At 35.3% G+C, this 12,320-nt stretch overlaps 1 protein-coding gene across 7 annotated transcripts in view; it reads left to right on the forward strand.

Moving 5' to 3' along the window:
- LOC116905663 (neurexin-3) overlaps positions 1-12,320 on the forward strand; it is a 793,437-nt gene that overhangs the window by 597,007 nt on the left and 184,110 nt on the right. For all 7 annotated transcript variants that reach the window (XM_032908632.1, XM_032908638.1, XM_032908639.1 and 4 more), the window contains one exon: positions 11,785-11,988. In XM_032908632.1, the coding sequence (XP_032764523.1) occupies positions 11,785-11,988 (204 nt within the window). The remainder of the gene's footprint in view (positions 1-11,784; positions 11,989-12,320) is intronic.

Here is a 12,320-nt window from a genome sequence, read left to right on the forward strand (position 1 = left end):
CTCATAGAATAGAAAACCTTAGGAAAATTAAATTGTGGGACAGTAATTCATAGGTAACATTCTAAATACTGAATTCAAGCGAAGATGGTAGTTTGATGGCAGCAGTGAGTGAAAACAGCCTACCCACACAACTCACTTGAAATGCTTCACAACAAAGTCTGGTTAATACAGTTGGCAGAGAGAAAATGTTGGAGTCACCACAGTGAAGACTATTAGAAAGTGGAGCAAGAGATGAATAGCATCATAGAGAAACTGAGAGACCTACAATACAGAAGAATAATTCCACCTTAAAGCAGAGGAAAAAGACTCAGAAGGAAAAGACACTCATTGTGTAAGCTTGGCAACCTAAGTCTAATTTCTGGAACAAACATAAAGCTGGAAGGAGAAAACCAGCTCCACAAACTAATCTTTTGTCTTCCATAACTGCTTTGGCACACATGCAACCACTCATAAAGATACATAATACATATATAATAATACATACATAATGCATACATATATACATACATACACACATTCTTTTGTACATATATACCAGCACTCAGGAGGCTAAGGCAGGAGGACAACTATAGATTTTAAGCCAGTGTAAGCTCTGTAGTGAATTTGGAACTAGCTTGATCTACAGACTAAGACTTTGAGAGAGAATTTACAGAGTGTAGGGAGAGCATTTTAACAAAAAACTGTCTCAAAGTATCAAATTGGAAATTTTTTTCAGCGTAAGAACTGATTGTACAGTTGGAGATTTAGCTCCGTGGTAGAATGCTTACCAAGCATACCTAATAAACAGTTCCAGATTTAAAACAACAACAAAAACCTGAACTGTAAGTCAAAATGACATTTTATATAATATGCTTATGTGAGATACTTACTGATTTTGATATTGTATTAAAATAATGTTGTTAGGTAAATGCAAACAATTAAACTACTTACTACTGGTGCTGAAATTATATAACTCCACGTATAATAAATTAATTATTGTTAATGTCTTTATGCAATAAATATGGGAAATTAATTATTCAAAAATAATGGGAAATCATGATATAACCCAGAAGGAAAGTGCATAAACAGAAATTCACACACCTGAGCAAGTTTAGTTGATGAGAATTTGTGAGTTCCAGTTTTTAAAGACATTCAATAAAAAGATGTAGGGTATAAACCATATCTTGAAATGGAAATATTGTACTTGAAAATCTTGGTGAGAATAAGGAAATTATTTAAATAATGCACCACGCACGTGATTTTATTCATTATAAATATGAGTGTATGCACATGTCAGAGGTTCCAAGCCATACTCAGTCTGAATATGACAATCATTGTCACCTTAACTGGTTTGGAATCCCCTAGAAGACACACCTCTGGGTATGTCTTAAAGCGCGTTTCCAGAAAGGTCTAATTGAGGAAGGCTACCTAACTTCAATGAGGGCAATGATATCCTAATAACGAAATAAAAATTAACAAAAAGAAGAAAGAATGCTGAGCCCCAATGTTCATCTCTGACTGCATCTGACTGTGGCTAACTGTCATGTGACCAGCTGCCTCAAATCATGCCATTATGCCAATTTTTTTCTATAATGGACCACATCATTTAAAACCACTCAATAAACTAAACACTTTCTTGAGTTGCTCATATGAGTTGTTTTATCACAATAAGAGAAGAATCAATGCATTGAATAACTTTCCAGGTGGACTCTAAAGTGACAAACCTGCCATGTTTGCTGTTAGAGGTTCTTATTGCAAAAGTTAAATGAGAAGTCAGCAATGGGAAAGACACATGAAGAATGACAAGTTACCAAGAATTTTTTCTTCATATTCAGGTGATAAGAATGTCTCCATCAATATTGTTTACAACATACAATGGTTTGTGAGGCAGAATATAGGAATACAACCTACACAAAGTGCTGGCATCCAGAGATGCTCATCTGGAGTTCAGAGGTTTCATGGACGGTCAGTCATAACGATGCACAAGGGATGCTCTGCTGACCTTGGTTAGCCATATCCCAGACCCTGAGGAAGGCAACCATTTCCTACAGGTCACCTTGCCTGTCATCTGCATTAAACAACTGACAACATACACCTGAGTCTTGGGTGTGCTCTTTTTACCACGCAGAACATTCTGTGAGGACAGTCCAGGCCAGTCACCACAATAGACAGCTCTTGGAGGGTGCAGAGTTTGAGTCACCCCGTTTCCTTCACAACATGTGCATCAAATAACAAAATCACAACCAGCATTCAGAGGTGAAGGAGGTAACCTCAGGGAATGATGTTCTCCTGTTTCATTGCCTCTAATTGGTAGCTGAGTTCAAGCAATGTCATCAATCTTCCCACATTTTTAATAATACCTTTTGTAAATTTTAGTGAGTTCTCTTGGAAAATAATACCTCTTAAAGAACACCATTTAAAATTCATATTTTGAAACGTGTGTTCACCACAGGAAGATTAAAGTTCACTTTAATTAAAATAGCACATACATATTTCCATCTTTAAATGAGTTCCTCTTGCAAGGTTTATGTATTTTTCTTCCCCAGGTCTCTATCTGTTCTCTTAGACTAAAAAAATAGTATGAACTATTGAAAAATAAAATTCTTAATTTTATTCTCATTTTAAAAGGGACTGGAAAATAAAAATTTCGAGGAACTCATAATCCTCACGTTGTTAGATTACCACATCCTATAGAGAGTTTGTTCTCACTTTCAAAAAATTCAAGATTTGTATAGAGAAAAGAAATTCACAAAGTAGAACCATTTTCTTTCTAGAGTGTTTAACGCAAGGATTGCGGAGAACCCATTTTAACTTTAATCACAGTGTTCAATATTCCTGGGCCAACCCCCTTTATCTTTACTTGGGGGAAGGAAGTTCTGACTACAGAGGTATAGCTGTCTCTCTGGCTAGAACAGAGTGTGAAGCAAAGCCTGAGGAACAGAACAACCAGATAAGAGTAAAATAACATGAAAATAAGATAAAAGTGGCTGCTAACATTATTTATGCCAGTTGAAATCCAGAAGTGGACCTACCAGAACAAATGAAAGTAAGGAACATTTTCTGTAGGAAAATATTTGAAACATTTATAAGAGCTTGTACTAAGATGACTTTGGAATGACTGGTTTAGGCACTTGTAAGACATGTAAAATATGAAAATTTAAATTCTTAAAATCTCCAAAAATTGCTACAAGGTAAAATATCACATGAACATTTTGCTGATAAATCTACTAGGAGTTCAGTTGGTTAAAACACTTGACATAGATGGACGATTAGCTGAATTTGACTCTCTAGTCATGATATAGATGGCAGTGTTCTTCTGTAACCTCAGCTGGGATTGTGGACTTTGTAATTTGGAAGGTTTATATGTTGTGGGAGATGGAGGACGACAGAGATAAGAGGCTTCATGGAGCTCACTGGACAGCCAATCTAAACGAACCAATGAGCTCCAAGTTAAGTGAGTTAACTTGTCTCCAAAAATAAAACAAAAAGTAATAAAGCCATTTGATACCAACATCTAGATTTCATGGTCCTGCACAGACATGCAAGTCAGCTGCCTATGTACACAATCACATATTGAGAGATAGAAGAGGATACACTAATTTTAAGTACCAAGAGTCGTGATGTGTAAACCACAATTTGCTCGTGTCTTCACTACAATCTGCTGCTTGTGATAGCAGCTTTATTCCAGGTGGCTGTACTAAGAAAACATGACAAGGGCTCCCTTCTCTGTCATTTTCTAAGATTACAGTTTTATCCCAGAAGTGATTACTATTGGAACCTTTTAACTTTCCCCCGCTTCTTTGTTGCAAAAAATAACCTCCTGGGCAGCCACAAACCAGTAAGATGGGACTACCAGCAACTCTTTAAGAATATGTATCTCAGCTCCAGAAAGTCAATACTACCAGAGCTACAATTGGCTTTGAACCAGCCTACTCATGGGAAAGATGTTCTATGTAAGTAGGGCAAGCTTGTAAGACCAGCATCTATTTCAGTGGTTCTCAACCTCCCTAATTCTGTGATCCTTTAATAATACAGTTCTTAACGTTGTGCTATCTCTCAACCATAAAATTATTTCATTACTATTGCATAACTGTAATGACTTTTGCTACTGTAATGAATCATAATGTAGACATTTGATGTGCAGGCTCTCTGATAGTCACCCCCTTTGAGGGGTTATGACCCACAGGCTGAGAACCTCTGATCCACATCTTTCTACCTCATTCTAACATCTACTCCTACAAAGGAAGCATCATTCATAAATAATTAGGTTGTTAATTCTGCAAGCAGTCGGGGGGCAGTAGAAAGAACTTTCTTTGCTTGGCATGTGAAGATAAATGGGGAGAGGATATCTGGGACACAGAGCTTAGAAAACTATATGGAAAAGAAATTTTGTAAAACAGCAAAGGTTTTTGGTGGAAAGTTGCTCAAAATCAGCAGAGATCTCTGAAGTACCATGGACAGCGAGCACAGTGAGAGAGTACTCAGAAGTTCATTATAAAATAATAGATATCTGATGGATTAAAAACTGTGGAACCATGCTGTGTTACACTCTTCCCTATAGATCTGAAAACGTATTTACATTGGATACTTTTGACCCAACCCAGAATAATTAGAATAGGACTTGGGCACAACAGATATTCTCAGGACTTCCTATTGACTCAGTGCATTTAAGGATGATCTCTTTTGGCTAAATAATAAACCGCTCTTACCTGGGATTTACTTCTAAGACCAACTTTAAGAATAAAACCACATTCATCCTTAATGATCTGGAAGACTTAAAAACTTTGCTGGTTTTTAAACCACTACCCTATCGGTGACAGAAGAATCATTGCCAAGTTACTAATCCTTGGCTAAAAATGAGACAAAAATCATACACTTCCTGAAAGCAGTCTCCAAGACACACAAATCTGATAGATAAGGGGTAAAATCAAATATACTAAAGAGGCTCAAGTCTATATTTGAACAGCAAGTGGCTTATATTGATCTGGGAGTAACACCTAGGGAGCCAAGCCAAACACCAAACTGGGAAAATGTCTATACAGGGATATTTTGGCATCCTGCTAGGAAAATAAAACACAGAATTTATTCATCCAAGTCTCCAAATGAACAGGAAAAGATTTGATGCTTGTGGGGTCAGTGTTTAGATTTGTAATAATATATTGTTGGATATACAACAAAACAGTACATTGAAAATTGTACTCAGAGATAGGCACAGGAGACAAGTTTCTCTTTCGGGGAAGTGTATATTGAACTTTACCAATGAAAACTACCAGAGCAATGTTATAGATGTGTTCAAAGATGTAAGAGAAATTAAATTAAAAGAATTGAAGGAAAACAAGATAATAGTGACTCATCAAATAGAGGCTGACTTCTTGAACTGTGGATCAGGATTCCTCTCCATTAGGCTTCCAGTAACTCAGTATGATGTTGCAAAAAAAAATGGCAATAGTAAAAGGTTTATGAATGCATAATGGCCAAACATAAATTAAAAATTAATGATAACAAACATAAGATATTTCTGGATGTACTTGTCCATGTTACATCATAGAACTTTACTGCAGCCTCGGTTGTGAACACACAGTATGTATACTTTGCACATGTATGTCTCTGTGCTATACTACCTACCTCAATAAATGCTGCAGAGAATTGCTTAGCTCAATAGAAAGCAATGACTTATTATGATCTGAAATATTTTGACCGTATGCATGGATCCCTCACTCTGAAATATTTGACATTTTAATTATAGAAAAAAACTTTTATCTTTTATAGTTTTTACTATTATTCAGCAGCACACATTTCTAGTACAATATCATTCAAATATATACTAACTTGATAGACTAATATCAAATTAGTTTATATTTGAATTTTTGCATTAGAATATGTAGTTGTAAAAATCACCGAGTTGATAACTTGGTTTACAAAAACTTATTACACCAGTTTAGAGCTTGGAATTAGAACAGAATTTACACCACTTTCAGCGATGACCTTAAATAAACTATACTCATATTATTTTGTAATATTTGTTCAAAAAAGTGCCTTTCACATTATTGCTGATTATGAAGCAAAAATATTAATTGATTCAAAAATATTAAAGGTGCTGTATCTCTTACAGTATCAGATACCCAATCACTAATATAATTTTATGCAGAATGAAAAAGCACAAAATGAAAAAGCATATTTAACTTTGAATTTAATAAGTGGCAAAATGATAACATATACCAGACTATTATATTAAGATAAATATCTTTGTGATTTATTATCACATTATTTGTCTATTTCATATACTTACTATACACACAATCAAATAAATTGTCTTAGGTAAAAGAGATTCATACATGGGAAATGTCAATAACTTCTGACATAGAGCATGGCAGTAAAGAGTTAAAATGTTCATAATAACTATCTGCACATTGATAGGCACAGTACATAAATAAGACATTTACCAGATAGATTCAAAGACGAATTTCAACTGATAAGAACACAGTCGATTTGAAGATAGATCAACAGGTCTAGGCCTGTAAATAGAAAAAAAAAATAATCCAGATACATATACCTTCATGTGAGATACCTTAAAATATATGTGTGTGTGTGTGTGTGTGTGTGCATATATATATATTTGTGTATATATAGAATTAAGTAAAAGATATAAAAGGAAAAATGATGTTGAAAGCATGCCTATAGACTTCCCCAAATGAATGAAAAATACTAATCTACATATCTACAAAGCTCAGTGAACTCTAAAGTAGGATAAATGCAAAATTAAAATTCCATTTCTCTTCTCTGCTCAAAATTAAAATAAAGATAGTAAAGATGCTGGAAAAGAAAATTTAGGGGGAGCAAAAGAAGCAACAAAGAAAAAATATGTGCATGCATCAATGTAAGGACAACTGCTGACATTTCTTAAGGGATCATGGAGATCGAAGGCAGTGGGACAGTATCCAACATATCTGAGGAGAAGAAACTATCGACTGCCTATGGCAATGTTGCCTGAAAAAAATTAAAATGGAATAAATATCCATCAATAAGCAAAACTATAGACTCCATTAATAGCCCATTTCCCTTGCAATTACGAGTAAGAGTTTGTTGAGACTGGAAGTGAAAATACATATTAATTTGAATTTATGTGGGAAAAAGAACTCTGGTAAAAGTGATTATGTATCTAATAAGAGACTGTATTTACATGTCTTTTCTTTCTCATACTGATTTACAAAGTTAAGTACATAAGGCAATATCTTTAACATTGCATTGTTGTGGGTATAACATATAGAATTGCCATATATTTGACAATAAAGCTAAGTAAATGAAGCTATATTTGAAAAAAAGAAATGACAACAGATGGTAATTTCAATCTACAGAAAGAAATGAAGAGTTAGACACATTAAATAATAGGCTTAATTAAAAAAATAAAGCTCGGGAATATGGGGGGGGCAGTAAGAGGGATGTATAGGGAGAACACCCATATGGGGGAGGGGGAGAGGGAGGGGATGGAATGGAGGCTTATGGATAGGAAACCAGGAAGGGGAATAACTTTTGAAATGTTAGTAAAGAAATATATCTAATAAAAAATTTTAAAAAATAATAATCCCCCCCAAAACTCACTGAACGTATTTGAGCTTTTCTTCTCTTAGCTTCTTAGGATGACACACATTTTTTATAAGACAATTATTATAACAATACATTATTATTCTTGATGTGTATTATACACATATGCCACACACAGACATATGGAATATGAATCATAGCACATAAATAGGACAAGGTATGAGAGTCATATAATAACAAGGTTTTCATATCCTAGTCTGTGAACTTAGCTCAATGGTAGAGTGGATTAAGTTCTCAGAATTACAAATCAAGCTTTTAACTTTTACTGGAATTATGTTAGTATAGAGATTAGATAGACTCTTATAAACTAAGATGAACACCAGAGGATCCTTAGAAAACACTAAGAAGGTAGCCCAGAAAGCATGGTTTAAATTCACTAAAGTAATTAAAAGAAGATATTGGAGTATACTCAAGGACGATGGAAAGGTTTAGTGAAGAAATTAAATGAATAAACGTGAAGGAGATGATATTAATTGCTTTTATCACTGTGATCAATTCCTGACAAGAAGGCATCTTGCAGGGGAAAGATTTATTTGCTACAAGGTTTGACAAGGTAGAGTACATCACAGTGAATAAGGCAGGCTATCAGGGGCATGATGGGGCCGCTTGCAATGGCTGAACTTGAGAAAGCAAAGACAGATGATTGTCGTTGATCAACTGGCTTACTTTTTTAAAACTCAGTTCAGAAACCTAGTCCATGAAATAATTATGAACATGGTCAAAGAGGGCCTTTTCTTCTCAATTAAAGCCATGTGCTAGCAAACTCATTGATGCATCCAAAGCGAATATCTCTTGGGCGATTTAAAATCCTGGGAATGGAGGATCAAATACCATCACAGGGAGCATTTAAGTGCCCGAACAGAGTCAACTCATGGTGTAATTTTCCAGTCTTCAATAATCTATATGATAAATTTTATATTGGGTCACTTTTCTTATTAATTTTTAGGTTTATTGCCAACATGGGTAATAACATTGTAATTTTTTATTGAATAGTTTATGTATTTACATTTTCCCTTTATGTTATTCCCTTTCGCGGTTCCTCCCTCCCATTTCCCCTCCCCCTGCTTCTATGAGGATGTTCCCCTCCCACCCTGGCATTTCCCTACACTGAGGAAAAGAGCCTTCATGGAACCAAGATGCTTCTATTCCTATTAATGACAGAACATGCCATCCTCTGCTATGTACGTGCCTGGAGCCATAGGTCCCTCCATGTATACTCTTTGCTTGGTGGTTTTGTTCCTGGGAGCTCTGGTGGGGTCTGCTTGGTTGATATTGTTGTTCTTTCCATGAGGTTGCAAACCCCTTTAGCATTTCAGTCATTTTTCTTACTCCTCCTTTGGGGTCCCTGTGCTCAGTCCAATGGTTAGCTGCAGTCATCCTCATCTGTATCAGTAAAGCTCTGGCAGAACCTCTCAGGAGACATCCATATTAGGCTCCTGTCAGCAAGCACTTCTTGGCCTCAACAATAGTGACTAGGTTTGGTGACTACATATGGAATGGATCCCCAGTGGGGCAGTCTATGGATATCCTTGCCTTCAACCTCTGTTCCATTCTTTGTCGCTTTATTTCTTCCTGTGAGTATATTGTCCCCCACTTTCAGGACGGATTAAAGTATTCACACTTTGGTTTTCCGTCTTCTTGAGTTTCATGTTATCTGTGAATTGTATCTTGGGAATTCCAAACTTTTGGGCTAATATCCACTTATCAGTGAGTGTATACCATATGTGTCCTTTTGTGACTGAGTTACCTCACTCAGGATGATATTTTCTAATTCCATCTATTTGCCTAAAGAATTTCATGAAGTCATTGTTTTTAATAGCTGAGTAGTACTCCATTGTGTAAAATGTGCCACATATTCGATTCAACTTTTCTTTATAAATTCATGCCTTTCCAACACACCCACACTCACACATGCAAATAGTATTTTAGTCCCAGCAGTCTTTGTACTCAAAATCTTTTAAAAAAATTTATGTGAACCCATAGAACAGATTTCGTTTCAGTTGACTTCTGAATTAAATTTATCTACATGAAAAATACCCACCCCTTGAAAACGCCTTGTATTTGTAACAGAACATGCAGCATTTCAAAAAGAAATGCAGATTAAGATTCACAACTTATTTCAAACCAGTTACTACTTTACTCCAAGTAAAGTTTATATTGATTCTGTGATATTAACAGAACATGTGCCTGCATTTACATTTGTGTATCTGATGCTACAGATATTCAGAGGAAAAAGAAGAGTCATTAATTTTGAAATATATTTAAGTTGAATGCATCAAAGCCACTCATTTAATGGCTCACTTAACTTCCTAATATCTCTTGAAAAGAAGTCTGCATTTATGTGGTTATGTATGGAGGATGCACAGTGATGATTAATAAGGTTCATAATTACACAGATCACTGCATATTTATTTTGACAATGGATTATTTAGAATACATATGCTATATTTGCTTATATAAATTGGACATTTATAAATAATATATGAGTATAAATAATGGCATAAGTACACACACACACACACACACACACACACACACACACACACACACTCAGACACACAGAGTGCCACATTTTACCATGAAGCATTATAGCTTTGCTTTGATACCTAGAAGTATAATGTGTGCCTAATTTAATTTTTTGCAGTTTGGCAGATGTTAAACACACAAGTTCAAGAATCATAATAGCTACATTCAGTCCCCAGCTCTGCTATATATTAGCCATGTAATTCAGTGTTTATATAAAATATTATAATGTCTTTCTCACTGTCTTCCTAAGGATTAAATGACTTCTTAATGGATGTATAGCTCTAGAAAGCACCAAAAAATAAAATTCTCAATATATTTTAGATATCTTTTTTTTTATTTTCTGATTTTGCACTCCTGAAAGATGAAGTATTTTCTTTCCTACCTGGGTCACATGCTAACTTAGATTATGATCCAGTCTAACAGACCATTATTTGCCCTTTATTATGATGGTTCCTTTAACTTTCACATTTTTATGACCCCTTTAGAATTTTTAATTCATAATACACAGCTTTAGGTAATATGGGTTCTCTTTGAGTGACATTGCTTTCCAGATATGTTTGTGCATGCCTTTCAAGAGACTTTCAATCTGGTATGTAAATGGGGTAGGGTTGTGACAGTTTCAAAATCTTGCTTGTGGTCTACCTACATCCTGTCTTTAATTGTTCCGGTTCTTTCTATACTTAAAAATGGAGTCTTTGTCTCTTTGCACTGCTCTCAAGTCCTCAACATCTAGAAAGATCTTTGGTATGCAATATACTAATAAATTAATCTGAAAAGTATTGTGAGCTCTCAACTGCTTAATTACCTCCAAGGTACTTCCAAGGGCTACTGATTTTATTCCAGGCTTAAGATACCTTTAACAATAAGTAAGAAAGAGACAATTCCATTCTTGGTATCTGTGGCTCATTGGTCCCACATGTCTGAGGATACCAACTTTGTGGTTTCTCGAGCAATAAAAAACAATCAACCTTAGAATATGACCTTCATATATATTTCTCCCTATTTTAAACAATTTCTGGCTTGCTTCCTGTGTCTAATGACTGTAAATAGTATGTACACACTTGTTATGATTTGTTGTTTAGGAGATCATATCAAGAAAGCAATTCTATCCAGTTGCACCTGTTGGACATAGATGGCTTTCTTAAACATTTTTATTCATGGTTGGTTGAATCCACAGATATAAAACCTATAGATATAGCAAGATGACTGCTGTAAATTGAATAATTCGTTATTATCTTAGAATTTCATCTCTTTTGTTTACAGAGATATTTATTCCTTTTGTAAGTTCTGATGTTCTTATTTCTTTTATTATAACCCTTTTATTACTAAGACCTCCTCAGACACTACTCTGCCTGCCTTAGTCACTGATGTCCCACATTTCGTTTCCTCTTCCAGCTATATATCACAGCTGTCATTTAACCATTTTGTATTTTAATACAGTTATTTTTACCTTCTGGGTTTTCTTTTAACATAGGGTTTCTGTTTCACCTGCATATTTACCGTAAAACATATAATCAGCAACCACTTAATAACTAAATTTTTAATCCAGATTTGTATTAAACAGATTGCTTCATTACCAAAATGGTGCTGGCTCTACTCAGCCTATAAGGAAAATTCTAAAGGCCATTCAAATTCTAACGTCCCTTGTGCTAATGATCTCTACTCTCTTTTTGACAGAGGCATCCATCCTGAGCTATGACGGCAGCATGTATATGAAGGTCATCATGCCCATGGTGATGCACACAGAGGCAGAGGATGTTTCCTTCCGGTTCATGTCCCAGCGAGCCTATGGGCTACTGGTAGCGACTACCTCCAGGGATTCTGCAGATACACTGCGTCTAGAGTTGGATGGTGGGCGTGTCAAGCTCATGGTTAACTTAGGTATCGTATGAAGGTCCCTCTGTCATTCCGTTTGGGCTTGTCTTCCCTTCCTTTCTGATTTCCATTATTTTCATTGAATTCTTTGTTTCTTGAAAGTTAGCCACTCACCTCTTGTTTAATAGACCATGGATTAAAAAAAAAACAACAGCAACAAAGACCTTCTCCCTGTTTCTGCATGAGGGTTTGATGTCAATTTTTGGTCTCTGACGGTGGTGACTTCCTTACTAGATTATTTGTTTTCTAAGTTTCCTTTCTTGATTTTTTGGAATTGTTTAGCTTTGTGTAAAACACGCTACTTTGGTCCATCTTTTGATCAATAAATCATATTCCCA

The sequence above is a fragment of the Rattus rattus genome, chromosome 7, assembly GCF_011064425.1.
Source record: "Rattus rattus isolate New Zealand chromosome 7, Rrattus_CSIRO_v1, whole genome shotgun sequence".
Taxonomy (NCBI): Eukaryota; Metazoa; Chordata; class Mammalia; order Rodentia; family Muridae; genus Rattus; species Rattus rattus.